The sequence below is a fragment of the Watersipora subatra genome, chromosome 1, assembly GCF_963576615.1.
Source record: "Watersipora subatra chromosome 1, tzWatSuba1.1, whole genome shotgun sequence".
NCBI classification, from domain to species: domain Eukaryota; kingdom Metazoa; phylum Bryozoa; class Gymnolaemata; order Cheilostomatida; family Watersiporidae; genus Watersipora; species Watersipora subatra.
The window spans coordinates 15,747,940-15,769,462 of NC_088708.1; the positions used below are offsets into that span (position 1 = coordinate 15,747,940).

General features: G+C 35.9%; 1 protein-coding gene across 2 annotated transcripts in view; it reads left to right on the forward strand.

The window, feature by feature from the left end:
• Positions 1-17,283: 17,283 nt before the first annotated feature.
• Positions 17,284-21,523, forward strand: part of LOC137400070 (uncharacterized) — a 35,248-nt gene continuing 31,008 nt past the window's right edge. The window contains exon 1 of one of the 2 annotated variants that reach the window (XM_068086390.1): positions 17,284-17,528. In XM_068086390.1, coding sequence (XP_067942491.1) covers positions 17,439-17,528 — 90 coding nt within the window. In that variant the 5' untranslated portion in view covers positions 17,284-17,438. The remainder of the gene's footprint in view (positions 17,529-21,523) is intronic. The other variant, XM_068086382.1, reaches the window with a different exon arrangement.

Sequence of the window (21,523 nt, forward strand, 5' to 3'; positions counted from 1 at the left end):
GTTACAGGAACTGTACAATATGATTAATCTACATGGATCCATACCGAGCTGTATGAGTTGTTAAAGGAACTGTACAATATGGTTAATCTTCATGGACCCATACTAAACTGTATGAGTTTTTATAAGAACTATACAATATGGCTAATATACATGGATCCATACTGAGTTGCATGAGTTGTTACAGGAACTGTACAATATGGCTAATCTACATGGATCCATACTGAGCTGCATGAGTTGTTATAGGAACTGTACAATATGGCTAATCTACATGGATCCATACTGAGCTGTATGGGTTGTTATAGGAACTGTACAATATGGCTAATCTACATGGATCCATACTGAGCTGTATGAGTTGTTATAGGAACTGTACAATATGGCTAATCTACATGGATCCATACTGAGAGTACGAGTTGTTACAGGAACTGTACAATATGGCTAATATACATGGATCCATACTGAGCTGTACGAGTTGTTATAAGAACTGTACAGTATGGCTAATCTACATGGATCCATACTGAGCTGCATGAGTTGTTATAGGAACTGTACAATATGGCTAATCTACATGGATCCGTACTGAGCAGTATGAGTTGTTATAGGAACTATACAATATGGTTAATCTACATGGATCCATACTGAGCTGTATGAGTTGTTACAGGAACTGTACAATATGGCTAATATACATGGATCCATACTGAGCTGTACGAGTTGTTATAAGAACTGTACAGTATGGCTAATCTACATGGATCCATACTGAGCTGCATGAGTTGTTATAGGAACTGTACAATATGGCTAATCTACATGGATCCATACTGAGCTGTATGAGTTGTTATAGGAGCTGTACAATATGGTTAATCTACATGGATCCATACTGAGATGTACGAGTTGTTATAGGAACTGTACAATATGGCTAATCTACATGGATCCGTACTGAGCAGTATGAGTTGTTATAGGAACTATACAATATGGTTAATCTACATGGATCCATACTGAGCTGTATGAGTTGTTACAGGAACTGTACAATATGGCTAATATACATGGATCCATACTGAGCTGTACGAGTTGTTATAAGAACTGTACAGTATGGCTAATCTACATGGATCCATACTGAGCTGCATGAGTTGTTATAGGAACTGTACAATATGGCTAATCTACATGGATCCATACTGAGCTGTATGGGTTGTTATAGGAACTGTACAATATGGCTAATCTACATGGATCCATACTGAGCTGTATGAGTTGTTATAGGAACTGTACAATATGGCTAATCTACATGGATCCATACTGAGAGTACGAGTTGTTACAGGAACTGTACAATATGGTTAATCTACATGAATTCATACTGAGCTGTATGAGTAGTTATAGGAGCTGTACAATATGGTTAATCTACATGGATTCATACTGAGATGTACGAGTTGTTACAGGAACTGTACAATATGATTAATCTACATGGATCCATACCGAGCTGTATGAGTTGTTAAAGGAACTGTACAATATGGTTAATCTTCATGGACCCATACTAAACTGTATGAGTTTTTATAAGAACTATACAATATGGCTAATATACATGGATCCATACTGAGTTGCATGAGTTGTTACAGGAACTGTACAATATGGCTAATATACATGGATCCATACTGAGCTGTGCGAGTTGTTACCGAAACCAACGGTGATACCCATTTTCACAAAACGTCAAATTCTCTCTTGTTCTATAACCATAAAATTCTGCCACCACTGTTCTCTTTTCGATTCACTAAAATGTAAGTTGCCTTTATGCTGATGTTGTTTCAGTGTTTCAATATACACACTAGACGACCCTTATGTAGATTTGATTTCTCATTCATATTGACTGCATCAACTAATCAAACAACATCCAAAATATATTTTTTTACTGTCATGCCAGCAATACATATATGGCAAAGTTTGTTTAATACGTCACTGTAATAGTTATCACCTCATTTTCGTACGTAAAGACCCAATGGAGCTTTACTAATGCATGAAGACTTGCTGATGTAAAACAGGTTATTTTGGAGTTGTTTCCTAAATGACTAGCCGTAGCAGACAACTCTTTACAACAAGCATTTGTTGCCATGTTTTCATGTTAGCCTTTTCTTTTGAATAAGGCAATGACAGCAGACAAACTAATATCAATATGAGCATGTGTTCAGTCTAAACATTTTTAAAACAGCAATTAGCACACAGCTAACAATATTCAACAGTCTAGCACAGAGCTTTCAGTATTGTAACTACAAGCTGAAGCTATGGCAATCTTCATCGAAATCAACACCAAAATAAATAATTGCAAACACATGCAATTTTTAATCAGTAGTTGTATCACCTATTTTATTTCATTATTTTGTGAGTAAATCCTAAATACTTGTGGCTAATATTGTTCGCATATTATTATAATAAGCAGTATTATACATAATATAATCATGTATAATACATGCCGTTCATATTATATACATTATATATGTCATACCTAATATATAAATTGTACATATTGAACATAATGCACACATTATACATGCCATACCTAATTATGTACATTATACATGTTATACATCACATATATACACATTATACATCTGGTACACTATCAATTTATCATGAATTGTCTGAAAATAAAACTATGCTGAAGCCACTCTATTTTTGCTCTCACACTACTACTTGCTGATGAATATTAAAGTCACTCAAAGTCACTGAGTTTGATCGCTGTCTGGTGATTGTCTTCTATTTTGGTGGACACTAATGAGTTAACAAGGTAAATGTACTACGGACACTCAGGTGCTAGCACTGATCCTCAAGTAAGCACGCTGCCGAACACATAAAGTACTTGAAAGCAACGGGTACATTTTAGTTGAAATAATTTGCTGCTGGTTATTGAGTACGTAGAAAGTACCAGCCACTCTTAATAACATCTTGTAGAGCCAAGCAAGTTACTTACATAACTATGAATGTGATGTACAATAGTATTTCTGTGGTTTCATCTTTTTTCTCATAAATATACACATTATTCAATTGCTGCTATGTGATTAGTTTATGAACCCAAGATTAAACCGAGTAGTGTTTTATATACATGTATATATATATATGTAGGTATATTGTATATATATATAGGCATATTATATATATATAGGTATATTATATATATATATAGGTATATTATATATATAGGTATATTATATATATATAGATATATTATATATATATACGTTTATTATATATATATACGTATAATATACATATAATATACGTACAGGTATATATGTATACACGTTTATAAATATACTCGTGCTACAGACACTACTGTTTCGAATATTGAAGCCTCATCAGTGCAGCTCAGCGCAGACAAGGGAGACAAACCACATTGCCAGTGAGAGTTGACTTCCTGCCATGAAACAACTAAGTTGCCTCACAGACTTTCAGAAAGCCAATGTGCTGAAACCAGATTGCTCAAGTCCCAAAAGTGATGAACTATGCATGAAGGCTAATAGTGCCTGTATATATAAGAATGTACGTATATACGTATATGTAGTTGCTAGTTACCTTTGACAAATTTCTTAGTAAATATATGATAATCACAATGATTCCAAGTAAATCCGCTAGGATTTGTTAAAGCAGAAGAGAGCACTGCTGCAACAAACAACTAAAACACTGTAGACCTTCTGATGTATATAGACTAGCTGTACTATTCGGCGTTGCTCGGGTAATAAAACAGTCTTTAGACAAAATTTTTTTATTTAAATTACCGTACACAACATTTACCATTCTAAATTTTAAGCTTCATATCATGAGAAAATATTTTTAAGCAGTTCAAATGAATTAAGAGGAAAAAGAAAACAACTTTAAAGGTTTTAAAACTTTTTCAAACAACTGTAACTTTTAAATTTTGTATAATGAAAGAAGTATTTTGTTGAAATAAATTAGGAGAAAAAATAAAAATGTAAAGGTGTTTAAATGTAAATGTGGATCATTAGCAAGTAATGGCTAAATATATTCTGTTTTTCTATGATTACAATGAAAAGTTATTTGTTATACAATTATGATTCTAGTTCGTTTCAGTGTTGGCCTCATAAGGCGAAAATATCGTATAGACTTATAGAGTGGTATAGAAACCCATAGAAATTATCTAATGCAATCACTTCCTGGTAAAAATCCTCAAAATCGTCATCATTAAAAATAGTAACAAAACAATATGTTAACCTTAGTAACAATAGGTACCTACAGTAACTTTAGTGCAATTTGTGGTTATGATCTGCAATAAAATATAACATTACAATGTACTATGTGCAGAGTTCTCACTTTCAAGACAGACGTGTAATATATACGCTGACTTTAACTTATATGAATTTAGCTTACTAAAAACATACTTGAAGGAAGTTTTAGTATGCATTTTAGTGAACTTTTGACCAAAATTTTATAACTTATCTGTTTGCAAAACCATTTTCACCATAATGGATGGCGCCGAACTGAGATACAATCGCCAAATTTTAATTTCGAGAAAAACTATTGTTGATACCGTTTTTGCAAAAAATAATTTAGCTTTAGTATGGCGACAACGGAAAAGCATCATGTTTCATAGAATTCATAGAGTTCATAAAGGCTCAATTAATACGTCATTTAGAATGTAATATGTCATGTAAAATCGGAAAAGAGTGTATACAGTATATACGCAGTAAGAGCTATGAATTGTAACAAACAAATTGGTTTACAAATTTGCGGTTGCAATCTTCGTGAGTTCAAATCCAGCAGCAAGTGAGATTTAAATTCCAAGATTTTAATAGTTATAGCTGAACATACTAAAGGACAAACAGACAAACTTAGAGATCTTTACATAAGGAGGATAACTGCAATTCAGCATTACAACTGTACCTATTGCTAATCATCAAGCCAACGTACCATGTAATGCATGATGACAGTATATAGACTATCCCCTTTAGATGCTACTGTAGCTGGTCTCATTTACCTGAATTATGAAAGACTAGGAAGACGACAAATTTATCTATAGCGAGATAGGACAACTCCGCATTACTATTTTAACATTAAATTCTCTAAAGCTAATGTTAAAATAGTCTAAAATTATCTAAAGCTAATTTGTCAAATGCATGATTTGACAAAAGGATTTTATTAGATAGCCTTCTTGTACATCAAACTCGAAGCCATTACATACTTTTCAGGTGATACTTAAAGGACAAGCTCTATACTATGAAACACAAAACGGTCACTGAATTGCTAAAAGCGGTTGAACGTGAATATATTAAAATACCAAGTGCATTGCAGCCCAATGTGCAAATTCATTGCTTCACTTTGTTGGCAATGTTTGGTTCAAATATATGACAATTTGAAAACAAGGTCATAAAAAGGCAAGCACATGAGATTGTTTTACGTTTACAAAACAATATACTTATTAGCAATAAAAATGAAGGTTAAAATTATTTAAAATGTGCATAGGGCCTACATGTTTTTTTAAAGGACTAGTGAATAGAATGATAAGAGTGAAGCTGTAGTCAGCCACTTAAATATTATGGCAAAAGAGAACAGTGTGCTACCAATATTACAATATATCAACGAGCTTTTACAAAACTTAGTTCTTTGAATGATACATACATGCATCTTTAAATGAACATGGCGAAGGAACTGCTCCATTTCCTTAAAAACCAAGTTTCACTCTGGATTGTTTAACTCAAAGAAACATTTTTTGATTATAAATTTGTAAGCAAGTGGCATTATTCAAAGGTTTTATTTTTATAAAAAAGTTTATGACAAAGTTCTAAAAACATGTATATGTTTGTAGAACACAGGTTTAAGTAGTGGCTACATACGCGCCAATAAACTGTGTCATTTATATAGCCGGCCAATCGGCAGCGTGTTGTCAATGCATCCAAATGAACATGTTGGTTTCTATCGGCAGAAGAGAAACTGACACATCTGTGATTAATCAAAAGATTGATTCACAATAAACATAACATCGATTCCATTTTATTCATTTCCAATGAAGCTGATTTCATGAAATTTGATCTGTCTTTTAAATAGGGGCCGACATGGCTTTATTCTAACTACTATCTATAAATGCATTTTGTCGGTGGTCATAGTGAAGCCTTGAAGTTTATATTTGACTAGTTTAATATAATCACTCTGTGACACTCGTGTGACCTTCGAAGGCCGTGTACATAAACGCCGTCAAATGTATACAAATCAGTAAGAACAGGCAATTCCATTCTCATGATTCTTTGCATATTAAAATTCCTTTGGTAACACAAGTTGATATCAAATATAACAACCTTTGCTAATAGTACTCAACAGCTGCCCTCTCGAGGTACCTTGACAAATGAGTTTGTAAAACCGATCAGCTGAAGAATCTGATATACAAAGATATCATTTTTTGTTAGAGAAAAAGGGGCAACATAATTTATCATCATGCGGCTGGAAGGTGGTGACTGCTTGGAAGAGGGCAGAGGAAGCTGAACCTGAAAGCTAAACAGTACATGGCAGAGTTTGAGGAGCCGAAAGAGACAAGACCATTTAGACAGAGAATACCTCCATGTCAGTCGCAGTAAACAAAAACAATCAGCTCTAGTGATGCCTCCGAGTCAGCAGCAGCAATAAGCTAAAGCCTGGTTCCCATATCGATTGCGAGACTCCGGCAGTAATATTGTGCAGCAAAACGCTTGCGAAGCTAGGCGACTTTTGTTTACATAAAGCTGCATCGCTAATAACAGCATAAAAATGTTCGCTCGCCATGCTGTTTCGATAATGGTGACCTTCACCTGCATAGTGCATTTTGGGAAGGTTTTGCCTGCTGCTATTCGCGAAATTTGAACAGCGCTAAACTCTTGCGTTGACCACCGGCAACTACCGGCGGTACCTGGCGTGTAAGTTCACTTTTCACCTCTGATAGCCTGCGGTGCTGGCGCTGGTGCTTTCCGACGTATATGGGAACCAGGCTTAAATTGGCCAGTTGTGTTGTGTCAGCAGATGAATTAATTCTAAACAACATATAAACAAACAATATTTTTAACAGCTTACTGTAAAAATTAAAAAAACATTTGCGGCATAGGCTCAAATGCCTAACTTGGCTATTTTTGGTATTGACATAATCTGCGTACATTCCTTACAGAAATCAATTGTCAAAATACATGCCAACTATCTAGAACAGTTTGGCATGACAACAAGCATAAAAATACGAAAATGCAAAGGTTTTAGCAGAGCTATGCACAAAATAAGACAAAAAACAGAAAAAATGCAGGCAGCTAAAGTTATCAAGGAGACATAACAAACATTATCAGTTGAAATTCATGGTAAGATGCAATGCGAATGGCAATCGGGAAAAGAAAGAATGATGGGAAATAGTAAGTTAGCTTTGTACTTACAGCTATATTTATTATGCGAGCTCATTTTTACTGAAATATTTGCCGGAAAAATTTGCCGGAAGTGTAGGTCTATAATGAGTAGGTAATCATCTGCGTGCCTAGTAGTATTTACATGCCTCTCTTTATTTATGTTTCGTGTTTAAAACACGACTGGCTCCGTGATCATCTTTCATATCCTTTTAGATTGCATAACTTTACCTTTATTTAACAGGCTAGAAATGTGTATTTATTTGTAATCTGAATACTAAATGCGTGACATCAATAAACAGGTGTGAGGTAAAGCCTATAGCTGAAATGATTGTATAATATTCTTTCAGCCAAACAAAAACCGCCACGATTAGTTTTCTGAAAATGCAAAAAATGGCTATTTAGAGAGCTGCTGGAAAAGTAGCTATCAGACATGGCAAGAGAAGCATATATTATGTGACATCTAAACTGATTAGTGACACTTCCTGCTGGAAAGATGTCAAGGCGGCCCATAGTTTAATATTAGACTTGCTTGTAACTTTATTGTCAAATCATTTAGATGGAAAAACAATAAGAATGACAAGATTATGAAAAAATGACAAACTGAAAGAATAGGAGTGCTATAAGAGTGTTTTTATGTAAAAACAGTATCAAGGTCAAATGTCTCACAGCCTTTTCCCCTCACTAAGTTTCTCCTCTACTTCACAATATTATGATTGTTCTGCTTTCATAATGTCTGTGTCTTTACACTCTGAACAAGTTTAAATGTTTGACTTACTGATGTTACACCACCAGAACTTTGTGAGAAGCCATGTGAAAATTTTCAATGTGACTTTTCTGAAGGCTTACTACAAAAGGAATGAAAAAGAGTTGATAAAAATGAACGGCGCAGAAGCTGTAGCTGAGAGGTTAAAGCCTTCGAGTGACATTACTTTGGGTATCAGAAAAGATCGTTGGTGTGTCAGGAAGGGCATTTGATCAAAACCCTTTTGTGTTTCATCCGTAGCCTTAGGATTTGAGTTAACAAGCAGTAGCTGGCTAGATACACTTAGTAAAATATATTTTAAATAGAGTTTTAGGACTCATTAGATCTAGTCACCAAAACCCGAGCATATCGATAACAAACTATACGGAGGACAATGTAGATACGCCGCCATGTTTGTCTATCACAGTTTCTTTTGCCATTCTTCAACTTCTAGTGTCTTCGAGCAAAAATGCAGGCAGTATTCTAGCCAAGTTTGTTTATTATCCAATCATTTAATTATTTAATCTTTAATTAATATTTGTTTTTTATTTTCAAGTTGGAATTAAATAATGTCACCACTTTGTGTTACACTAGCAGTAAGCCTGGCGATTGGCCGAGATTTATAATGTTTTCAAGGTGTTTAAGAGATTGTTTCTCAGGAACCAGATGGAACTTTGAAACCAAATATCTTTGGCGGAAGGCACTGGGCACATGAGTGTGAAGTCTATGTCTTCACAGACTAACAGACACGCGATGACAAAGTGAGATTTAATAATAATTTAATAATATTTAATAATACAGATTAGCCTGATATAGGGGAGAGCAGGGTAAGTTGCCACCATTTTTACAAAAATGCAGATTTTTCACTACATATTGGTATTTGCTTCCCTAAACTCTAATAATAGAAACATAGGACTGTTTGCTATATAGCATCACCTTTACAAGTGATTAGCCATAAAAGTTTGTTTATGGTTTGTTATTTAAAAACGGTTGTTAGTCGGTTTATCTTCCCCCAACCCTGTTCCAAGTTGAACCACCTATTGGGGTAAGTTGAACATATGGTAATAATATTATAAGAAACAAAGTTTTAAATAAGAATAATATATCTTGCAGTCAATTATGACAATATAAGTTACATTTAGCGTATATTGTTGTTTTTAATGTCAGTTTGAAAGACGACACCACCAACGTTGGGACCCGTAATGCCCTTTGAAATAGGTTTTAGAACTTTTACTATTCTGCCGCTTTTAATAGTGTCAGAATCTTTGGTGGTGGGCATGATAAACCGATTGGAGTGCCCAACTCTCTTCAGGAAATCGATAGCATACTTTTGACCAGATATGGCCTCAATCTGAGCAGCATGGAACAGTTTTTTTTTCTTTTGTATGTAACAAGAAAGAAAGTTCCTACTTGAACGTCATTGGCTAGAACTTTCTCATCTGTGATTGCATTGTCACTAGAGTGTTCGGATAGCACAGGTTCTGGCTCATCATGGTTGGTGTCAAAACTCTCAACCACAGTGTGCTTAACACTCTTTATAACTTTTGACATAAGAGACCTTAGGCTGTGACTGCTTTGTTTTTTCAATCTCAATAGCCTCTTTGACAAGTGTGCCAGTAATTAAAGCCAACTTTCTCATTTTTCTTCTTCTGTTCAATGTTTTATCTGACATATGACGGGCAAGGTAATAATTCCCTTGGTGATACTTGGCAGTACTTTTAGCTGATTCTTCATTGTGAATTCATAAGCCAGTTCCAAAGTTTAATTTTTAGACAAGCCGTAAAAAAACTGGTCAGCTCCTATGTGTGAGAGGCCGAGTCTTTCTCTAACTTATTGCTGAAGACCATGTGTACTATCCTAGTGTTAGAATAGCTGATCACAGTTTGCACAGTGTTAGGGTAATTTGATCTATGCCATGTGCTAAAGCCACTTTCCTAACTGAAGTTCCCACAGCAACTTCAAGTAGAGCAAGATCCATCACTTCTTGGCTTGTGTTGCCAAGATTTGCTTGTCGTATATAGGTAGTTTCGAGGCATCAAAAATAGGGCAAATGCATGCCTATACACAAATAAATATCTGGGGTAAGTTGAAAATATCCCTGATGGGGTAAGTTGAACATATGTTCAACTTACCCCATTAGCCCTGGTTCAACTTGCCCCATAGGAAGAACAAGGATGACTCATTAAATAAAAGCTAAAATTTGCGTTCAATTAAAAAAACAATATCCAATAACGGTTTTTTATGCAATAGACATCCACCAGTAAAAAATTTCCAGCAGCCAAGTTGAATGTCTGCCTTCCAACCTAAAAATCTATTATGCCATCATAATCACTTTTAGGCAGTAAAATTGACTTATGTAAATTTTTAGCTTAGCTTGCAAGTCTGTATTGGCTGACTATTCAGAGTAAATGATGTAATCACGCTGCGCTAGTCATGTGACCGATAAATTGGATCAAAGCTATCCAGAAGAAGGCAAATCTTGGGGTGGTTCAACTTGGACATAGGTTCAACTTACCTCACCCTCCCCTACTATATAAATAAGGCTCAGTATCCAATAAAAGATGAGATATCATTTGCACTTGGTGAGATCTTCGCAGCTTCGTTGATAACATGCATTAAAAAATACATAATAGAAACCACTCTTTGACAATTGATCGAGTTAAAAAAATATTTTCGAAACTTATAATCTTCCGATTTTTATGTTGTTTTTTAAACAAAAAGGCTGCAATAGATCTATTATCTAAATATAACAACACAGTAAGCATAATGTTTGAATTATTAAAATAGACGACTATTTACCTCCCTACTATCTAAATATGAAATAGTTTATCTGCTATTTGTGTAATAGTAGTTCTTGAGGTTAGGGAAAGCTAACATCTTCTGAGTGCTATTGTAAAGGAATGTATATTTATAATTGTCTGAGGCAAAGCATAATCAAGCTAAAATAAGGCCTTTTCATAAAATAAAACTATTACATAGTTAGTTTGTGTGTTGATACTAAGGTTACCTCAGGCTCACCTAGTTGGCAAGTGGTAAAGCTGACAGGCTACTTCATCTAATGTATCTATATAATCAGCGCATAAGAATATTATACATTTCTTCGTAGCTCCTCTTTCTCCTCAGCTCCCATCGATTTTCAGCTTTATACAGTTGGGGATTTTCCAAAGAAATAGATCTTACATATTATATATATTATATGTATTATATACATTACAGAAACGAGCTCTATAAAGGAAAAAAATAACAAATTTACATCCATTAAAAGTCTTCAAGAATGTTATTTCCCAACACAATACTTTCAGCGAATAACAGACACATGTGTAAAAACACAGTAGTGAGAATGAAATAATACAAAATCTAAAAGCTGGCCTTTTAAACCGTTAGCTTAAACTCAATATCATTAAAATTGGCCTCGAATGGTTAAAACTGAGGTTTCCTATGCTGGAGTCTGTAGCCCAACTAACTGGTAAACTCAACACTGAAAAGCATGAATTGCGGTATAGACTTGAATAGCCGCCATTGGCCATCGATATCAGGTCACTGAGACCACCCACTGAGTAGTATCTGACAATCATTATAAGCACGAATGACCCAGACTAGTGCTGGGCATGAGTACTTCTTGGCCAACGAGTTTATACTCCACCCCTCTGTTTGAGTTTCTCGAGTATTGGTTAGCTGGTAGTGTTTGGCACGAGTACTCCTTGGCCAATGGGTTTTTCGGGTATTGGGTTTGTTGATACAGGTTTTGTGTCAAAAATTTTTAAACATCGGACATATCTTAAAATTTACAATGCAATAATAATGCTATTCAATTTATTTATTATATTTTACTGTTTTCTACCGACCGATATTCGTGCTCGCAGCGTTAACAGGCGGGTTGTTAAACAGTGCTTAGAGCGCAAGGCTCAATAGACCGAGTTTTGTCCACTCTACTCGACGGATTCGTGTACTAAAGCCGAACTCGCAAGTCAAAACCGGAACTCGCAAGATCGAATTGCTCAAAATTTCTATTACCCGAGACTCAAGAAAAGATAAACTCGCAAGTTCATCGAATTTTATTACCCGTGCCCAGCACTAGCCCAGACTACCAAGTGGTAGGCACAAGCACGAGCATACGACACCTTAAATAAAAATAATAATACACGATGGCGGCTGGTCAAAGTAAATATTTCATATTCAGCAGATATAATTTTGAAGAGATGAGCTACGGCGAATGAAAACTTGAAACCAAACAGTCCATCCTGCTCAATTTGGTTCAGTTCCGTACAACCAGCGCTCAAATCTGATTGGATAATATTGATTACAGACTGCAATAATTTCACTTTCGTTTTATCATCACCAGTTTATCCATGCTGCTAGTTGCTAAAAGACTTGCTCAAAAGGAAATTGAACAAAATGGAACAGGAACTCGTAAGAACAATGAAATTGCATTACGGAAAGTGCGATTGAATGATTTATGACATATTTTCTTCTATTTCTTTATGATATTCAAAAATACACTTCTATATAAGTTTGTGTGACTTCATTCGCTTCAATTGAAATATGTTTTTGGTAAGTTTCATGAATAATACCGACACTGCGGTACCTACTAGAGAGAGCAAATGGCTACAATAGCAATGATAAGAACATATCTATAATAAATTGGCTGTGAAACAAATCTTCCGTCAGTACAGAAACTTCATCCTATCGAAAGACCACTTATTTTCTTTCTCAAAGAATAATAAGACCCTGACAGATGACCAGGTTGTGAGCTTCAAGTGCTATAAATTGGTAATTAGGAAAGCTATACCGCCACTGCCACGCATTCTTCTTATTCTACGGGCAGCCGGCAGCTATGTTTCTCTCTGAGATGGAAAATCGTCTCTTGGGAATGAAATTGGCATGATGACATTATTTCTCGATTACTGGATAAATGCTATGCCTTCTAATGGCCATAATTGCAGCCTTGCAGAGTAAACACTCGGTGCACTCAAGTATTGTTTTAGTAACTCCGCCGGGATATCGAATGGCCGCTGACTGGGAGGGTCTGACCAAGAGAGTCAGCAGAGACTTGAATGAATAGAGAAAATAGCTATAGTCAGACCAACTCAACAATGCTGTCAGAATCACCTTAAGTCAAGATCAGCGTTTCAATTAATGAAAATGTTCTCCTCTGTTTCCTAATGACTACTTGCTGTAAGTGACTGGCCAAATCAACCTACCAGCTACAGGCCTATCCTGCTGCCATCTGACAAGCTATTATGATATTAATATATATGTTTACGCGCGTGACAAAGGAACTGTCAATCCCAAATGTCCAGAGGAGGAGAAAACAACCATATGCTCCAAAAGATAATATTTTTATAGACAAGAGATGGTACAGTTTGGAATAAAAGATTTTAGATATAACAGGAGGGGCTCACTTAATCCAATCAGCCCCAGGAGCTGTTCTAGAGCTCAAGGGGTTTGTAAGCCATGACTGTCCTGTCTGTTAGTCAGTCAATGCAGTGTGCCTATAGAAAAGTAACAGGGAGCCATAGGCATTAAATTGGACACCATATGACCAGTTCTAACAATATAGACAGATTATGGGGCTATAGCCCGAGAGCTAAAAATGATAGTGTGTGAGTAGGTTTCATATTACCAATTAAAGGGTTCTTCGCCAAAGATAATAGCACTTTTGCTATTTAAAATCATACAGAGTAGTCACGCCCCATTAATCCCCTTTCTGCATAAGTAAAAAAAACCAAATGTTCACTGTTGTACGACTACTCGTAAATGTACATGTACATCTCTTCAGCGCGGCTGCTTTAAAGTAGCTACAGCGCTGCCTACTTACTTTAAACATTTTATATCAGCAGCAGGTCAAGTTCAGCCGTTTATTATAGCAAATTGGTTGTAACTTAATGAAGAGGTAAAGAGTTAAAAAAAGGAAAAGATACAAGTGGTTAGAGAGGAGGAAAAGGTAAATTAAAGGGCCAGCTAACGCAAGCCTATTTATAGTTTGAGTGGGTTCAGAGTTGTCCACTGCCAAGGAAACCTTAACGTTTCAAGGATTCTGAGTTGCAATATATAGATTATAGATTGTTGCAAGATTCGCGATGTATCCGTTAAAACGAAATCTTTTAAACCAATCTCACATTTGGGTCATGGTCGCTTTTTGATTCATGCATAATCAACTAGTTGACTAACGCATGTTAGTCAACTTCGTTTACTAACTAATCTGGAACGTCTGATTGCAATTTTATTTCTGTGTTCCTCATCGCTGTGCTCTATATTACAAGATATCAACAGAATTTACTACTATTTTGTACACAGATCTTACTTGAAGGTCGCATGAACGACAGTCGCTTTTAGTAAAGAACTTTTTTGAAGTTAAAAGAGTTAAGTCTACGAAGAAGTCGTGCTGAAGTGTGTTGAATTTTTTTACTTCCTTTGGGAGAGGTTAGCCGAGTATTATCGATTCGAATTCATCAGCAGTAAGCGTTTCTATGATGTCTAATAGTACTCCCACGGAGGTTGCTTCTGCATAACTTTAATGAAGCAAACTGTTGGCAATTGTGTTCAGATTTTACTCTTTCCATGATTCGAAATGGAAGCAACCCTGAACCCATTCAAAGCATGGAAAAGCAATGTATAAACGTATATTGTTACCATTTTGTGTAACTGCACACTATGTTCATTCTGTATATATTATATGTATATGCGGTGTATATATATATGCGATGGACAGTAGCCGCTCTTATAACGTATATGTCTACCTTCTATACTTCCCATAACATAGGCTCCACATGACGCAACAAATATACGTAAAAATTACGTAAATTTACGTAAAGATTTTCTGCTTAAAAAAGTCCACAGAGGCCTAATGTAAAATGTCAAATCGGTACAAGTTTTCACATTTGATTTGAATAACGATAACCTTGTAGTTTGTGAGACAAAACGACATACGTATAGCATAATCTCTATTATATATACACTTGTATAGAAGTATCCATGACATTCTAATTCGTTGTGATAGACCGTCAGATGTGTCGACAAAACGGAGAGAATAAGTAGGCCTATGTAGCTGCGTGATTGCTCAAAAATACTTAGAAGCGATCGATTAGTGCAGGTGTTACAGCGTTAGTCTACCAATCTGAATGTTACAAGTTGTAACATCGTCGAAAGATAGCTTTTATCCTAATTTTGACCGTCAAGATACAAATAGACGACGGACAGATGCTCTTACTATTATAGAGAAAATATATTTTTGTTTTAAATTTTTTAGACATAAAATATTTATTATTAGTTTTGCTTTGCAGCACAGACTTTGCTGTTTAGAAAAAATTAACAAATCTTTGTGAATGGACGCCAAAAATGTTTTCAACTTATTGTAAAATTGCTGCAATCATGGAGCGTGAACAGAGTGAAAGTGATCAGAAAAGGAAGAAAGTCGCCAATGCAAACCAATAATACGGCAGTTACAATAGGCTACAGCCAACAAATTAAGAAATGAAGTCTAGTCTTTCTTAAGTTTCTTTTCTGTATTGCCAAAGGGGTGTGTTTGGAAATATCTTGGAATGGATTAGGCAATTTACCTATATTTTACTGTTCGTAACACATAAATTCCCTGTAAAGCAAACTTTCCTAAAATGGATTATTTATGTTGTAGAAATGCCTACTGTAGCGCCTACATGTGTATGTCCATGTCTCAAAAGGGTAAAACTGCAATCGTGAAATCGTGTGACATCTGGGCGTATATATAGGCCTACTGTATATGTCACCGGAATTCAGCAAGGTGAATATCTCATGGTAGTATTTACCCTCCTGAGATGTAGACATACATACTGAAGGAGAGAACAACAAACCCGTGTTTACCAAATTCCTGAGCGAGACCCGGAAGAGCGCCGAACATGCGCTGAAAGTTTGAATCAATTCAGTTTGTGCCCTGAATCGTCTGCTCTTTAAGTAACAATATATTGGTCATCCAGATAGTCTCTCACCTCTGAGAGCTGGCTGAGTCTCAGCACCTAAATATAATATCTGACTCGCTCTGCTGGTATTTATGGCCAGTCGAATGATAGTTTTACACTGGTTTTATCGAGTTTCAAATCAAATAATTGCTCATAAATGAACATGATTTGGGTATGATTAGGGCAGCAGTCCTTTGATATTTTACATTGCTTATCATTGCTCCAGCGGTGTAATCAGCAGACACAGCGCTTTCCATCTCTGCTATGGTACTGTACTTTATCGACAACAACTGAGACTGGCAGCAGCAGCAATGGAATGTCAATTTGGCACACAGTCTCACAACCTTATATATATGTTTGATTCCCACACATCCTTTGTTATATACAAATAGTATACTATTTGATGTGTGTTGAATTTCTGGCAGCTCAACCTCTTCCAATGTTTGTTGTTCTTTTCAGATACGCAAGTGGAACCTGTCATCCCAGAGATATAATGCCATGCTACATAAGATGGAATGCATTAACAATTGTTAGCTCTGAAGACATGCCAAAAGAGGTTTTTGCTAGACTAAGATCGGAGGTCTAGGCTGGTCTAAAAAACATTTTTATTCACGCCTGTCATCGTTTGGTCTTCGATAGAATTTTTGTGGACAGTTTTTAATTTTGATACTTTTTGAATAAAGTTGTCTACAATTGTATACATCTACTTTGCGCATGCATCAAATAATCTTTGACGATCATGGGAGTGTCTCATCACATATCTTACAATCAAGATCAGCATAATGAAAGTAGAAATTGTGATTAAGATATTATCCAAAGAGCTTTTTCTCAGCTTTTGAAAGTGAACAGAAATATTAAGGCTAGTACTAGTCACAGCATGACAGCACCAGCAGACATTTGGCTGGCAATTTGACAACACGCGCATGTTCATAATGATCCAGCAAAATAAGATAGCGACCATTGGATACTTGTTTCTTTATTAGCCAATAAACGCTAGGTAAGCCAATAGCAAAGACTGTATGACATGTGCTTGGGCGTATATTGTGCATTAGCCTATAAACAAAGCTGGACTTCGAAATAGAACGATGTGCCATGTGAAGTCACCCATAATCAAGTTAAGAGACCTGACTAAAGAAAACGCTGTAGATTTTATCAAGCGCTCAATCAAGTTCGTTAGCATTTGGTTTGTGGGTAACTATTATTGTCTCCAACTTTCTAGGACGTGTGCTGTAGATAGATTCAGGATACATTTACTGAAACAGCAAGGAGCACCAGTAATATTTGCTTTTAACACTAAACCAACGCCTGAGACAAGAGTTAAAACTTTTCTCAATTAGTTAACACTGAGTTTCCTGGCTCAACAGTTATGTAGTAACTGTGACTGAAAAGCAGCCTCTACATTCAACCATTCAGCCATTCATCATGGATTTTTATAAAACTGAAGGAAGACGTGCTGGCAGACGTCCACCACAGCCCATGTGCTTTGACAACACAGCCTGTTTTGAGAGTCAGGTGAGTAACTACAAAAGTGCAAGCATACAATCTGGTCTTGTGGCTTTGAATTGAAGTACTAGTGTCTGTAACATAGCCCTAGAGTGCATTGAATCTTGCACTAACCGGCCCTGTTTTCATGTCCTGGTAGACTAGTTAAAAAAAGATAGCGCTTTCATTTACATGGTAACAAATAGTAGCCTAACGATAAGCTAGTCTTATGCTGTTAGATCGTTTCGTTTGTCAATAATTTGAGCATTTTTTATGGTTATTTATTTCTGCATCTATAGTCATTACCGTTGACATGTTACCCATTTGTTGTTGGAACTCACTCGTCGTTTCAACGAAAGTCCATCAAATTGTCTTTTTTTGATTAGGTTTATGTAATTTCTATTTAAATCAAAGACTAAACAAATATGTAACTTAACACTTTTGCTTATGTTCAATTAAAGAAATTTTCTTCTCTGAAAGGATCAGTGTGTAATTATCTCATAAGATGTCAGGTTACACAACAGCGCACTAATTGGCTCGACTCATCTAAACTGAATGGAGACAAGGTGACACTTTCATAAATTATTTCATCAATTAGTGAAGCCAGGTAAATTGCTTATTATAACATGGGAGACGTATTAGGAGATTAATGGATTATACCACAAGGATTGGTGAACTAAAACAAATATAAACTGTAACTGTGTTGCTATTAGCCCTAAAATCCACTTACTACCACTACTCGCCAAGATAACTCCAGCAATTGTACAATTTCTGGTCAATACACTCAGCCACTGTAGGTGATAGATTAACTGCTACAACTGTAGGTTTCTTCTCATAGTATATTGTCTGTTTTAATGATATTATTGTGTATTGTGTAATACCCTTTGTTCTTAACCAATTCATCTAATAGCATGTTATCATCGTTGACTAGAGTCTGGGCTGCAATGAGCGCTCTGTATGAATTATGCTGTTGGTCTAGAAATTGGAGGGCCAGTTACTATAGAGTTGATATTATTATGCAAGAATGTGGAAAGAGAGGCGGTACACTAGAATAATTTATTCTGTAATATCTTCACGAGATTGATGAATTTTGATTGCTCAAAACTCGACGACGCATTGGCTACATGAGTTTAAAGTAGAGACAAGAGAAGCGGTGCCATCTGCTTGGCGGTCTTGAGCGAAGATTTGGTTGAGATACATCTGTTATGAGGAAAACTTGACAAGTCAATTTTGAATAAGTATTATTATAATGTGTATTGAGAAGCTTGCGTCATGATCGCCCATAAGACATGTCAGCCATGAGATTTCATAATCTATTATCCGTTGATCCAGACGCGATTACTTATTACGAATGACCTTATAAATATTGAGAGATGTTCTGGAATTCAGTGACACCCTGCCATGCAAGGCTGATGTTCCACAGCCAGATGCATTCTGAAGGCATGAATTGTTTGGATTCATAACAAGTCATGCCCTTTCTTGATAACAATTTCGGCTTGTATGTTTGTCTCGAGACAACATCCATGCTGGATATAAATCGAGTTTGTTTTTAACAGCATGCTACTGGTTGGTTATCGAGTCTATGTGTCACGCATGCACGTCCAATGGTGTTTGATAAGCTAATCTTGTTGATTTTTTGTCTTTTTGAAAGTTATCTTGTATATTAAGCTTTTCATTGCAACAATTCTTCCTGGGACAAATAATTACAGGAAAAGATCGTAGTAAATAACTTTTAAAACTTGGCTTCAATAATCATCTCAGGTAGAGAGGTCCTCAACTTATGATGTTGATCCGTTCTTAATATGCGGTGAAATCTATATTTCAGTGTAAGTCGGAACATAAATAAATTACTGTATATGTACCGCTATTGTACTATAATAATGTAACCAATAATATACCAAGTACTTTACTAGAAAGAGAAAACAAATCCTTACCAAATGAATTTGAGTAAATTTTAATAAAATGATATTCGCAATCAAAATAGCGTCTTTCTGAAACTTATTGACACAACCGCAACAAAACATATTCTAGACAGTTTATATCTATAATAGTTTATAAATATTATGGAACTAGTTTGCAATTGGTTGCATCGTTTACGATTAGTATATTCGTTTATAATTTTATGAGGCGCATAATCTCAAAACAGCATAAATCTGGATCATCATTACCCACGGACTCCCTGTATTATCGACCAACAGTAATATTTTATAAAACAGTATTAGAAAAATGACACGGGCCGACTTGCCGACTTCACCCCATCAAACTGGTTTAGGGTTAATATTTCATAACCACCACCTGTAGCTCAAAGCAACCTTTACCTAGTCCAGGCTTCCATCTATAGAGTCAAGCTGTAGAACAAATGCTGCGGTCTGACCATTTGTTTTCTTATTTGCCACTGTCAAGTGCTAATTAGACGAAGAATAGTGTCAAAGGACTATCTCATCAGATTATTAGTTAGTTACAAACTTTCTTTATCAGCCGTGTGTTGCTACACCTTCATGAGAACTCGTGGTCTCGCTGAGGTATTCGCGGTAGGCATGTGGTGCGAAACACTGATTAAATTGCCGTCAACTATTGCACTGGGGGTCCTCTGAGTGTGTTTGAAAACTTAAACCTTTGAAACGTTTTTAAACTGCACTCCGACTTGAAGCTACTCATTAAGTGTGAATTGTTTGCTTTTAGCTCTGAGTGGCTTATTATGCAGAAATATTGTTGATTTTATGGTGACCAATCATTCTCGCCTGGCTAACGTTGCGTCAGCACACCATGGTTACTGACAGCTCAAATATTTAATAATGCTAATTTTTTCTCTTCCGTCCTTGAGTAACCTTTCCTGTCACATATCTTTTTAAAGCATCACGCCAGATGATAACTTTTTATAAGCGTCTTATAAGAATATTTATACTCAGGCAATATTGCGAAACATAAGGCAGACATAATTTTTTATTTGGTATATTCATAACTATAAGTCAAGTATCAGTGCCTTTGCAATACATCGGTTGGCATTGTCTGGTTTAATTTCAGCTGAGACGCCGTATTTCTTTCTTCCTAATCCAAGTGCATTGAACTGATCATATTATAGCATCTTGATTATAATACAAATATAGTAATAGTTCCTAATATATATATTTAGTTTTATTATTTATCTTAAGTTTTTCTTGAAAATAGACTTTTTTGTTGGTGACTGTGTATTGTTAGACATGTTCTCTGAGATTTGAATGTTGAGTTAAATGTGAATTTGAATGTGAATTAAATGTTTTTTTTGTGTTTTTGTGAAAAAGGCAGATTTTACCAGACTGATAAAATATTTCTGTACCAAAACATGCCAGTCTTTTGGTTGATTAGTAAATATAGCTCAGACATAGTTTTCACATGAGCCCCTTAGTTTATTCATATACGTGCTATATATCTATAGAAATAAACGTAGGCGGAGGGCTGGCGCTGTACGCGCGCGACTTGGGAAAAAGGGCGGAAGAGCGGTCACGAAAGTTTTGACGGGCGCCGGCTGAGCTCTTAGTCAAAACCGAATGCACGCGAAACGAGCGCACGATCACGGCGAGCGGTAGTCGGCGAAGCCCGTAGGTAATGGCCGCCGACGAGGCGGCCATGTAGACGCGAGCGCTTCATCTTTGCTAATTCATAAACGTATTCTATTAGTAAAATTCTTCTACCAAAACTTCGTTAATCTTTTGCACCCCGACGGCTGGTATTCCGGCATTGCGTAGGGTATGGCTCTGTTTACAAATGCTGTTTCGAAGTAACAGTGTAAACCAATCAAATTAATTCTTGCGCAGGGTGTTAGACCAGAGATTTTACTTCCGTTTTTAACCGTTTTCAAATGTCTCTATCTACTTCCTTTGTTATAATAACAATGTACTAGGACAATATTGCGAAAAGATGGAAGCGACTCGTTTGTTGGTATGTCATAGATGATTGTGATGCAGATGAAGAATTGTATGATATTAACCATAAAATTGCAGACTATTGTGAGTTGTAAAACGATGATGAACGTGTGCTCGATGGAT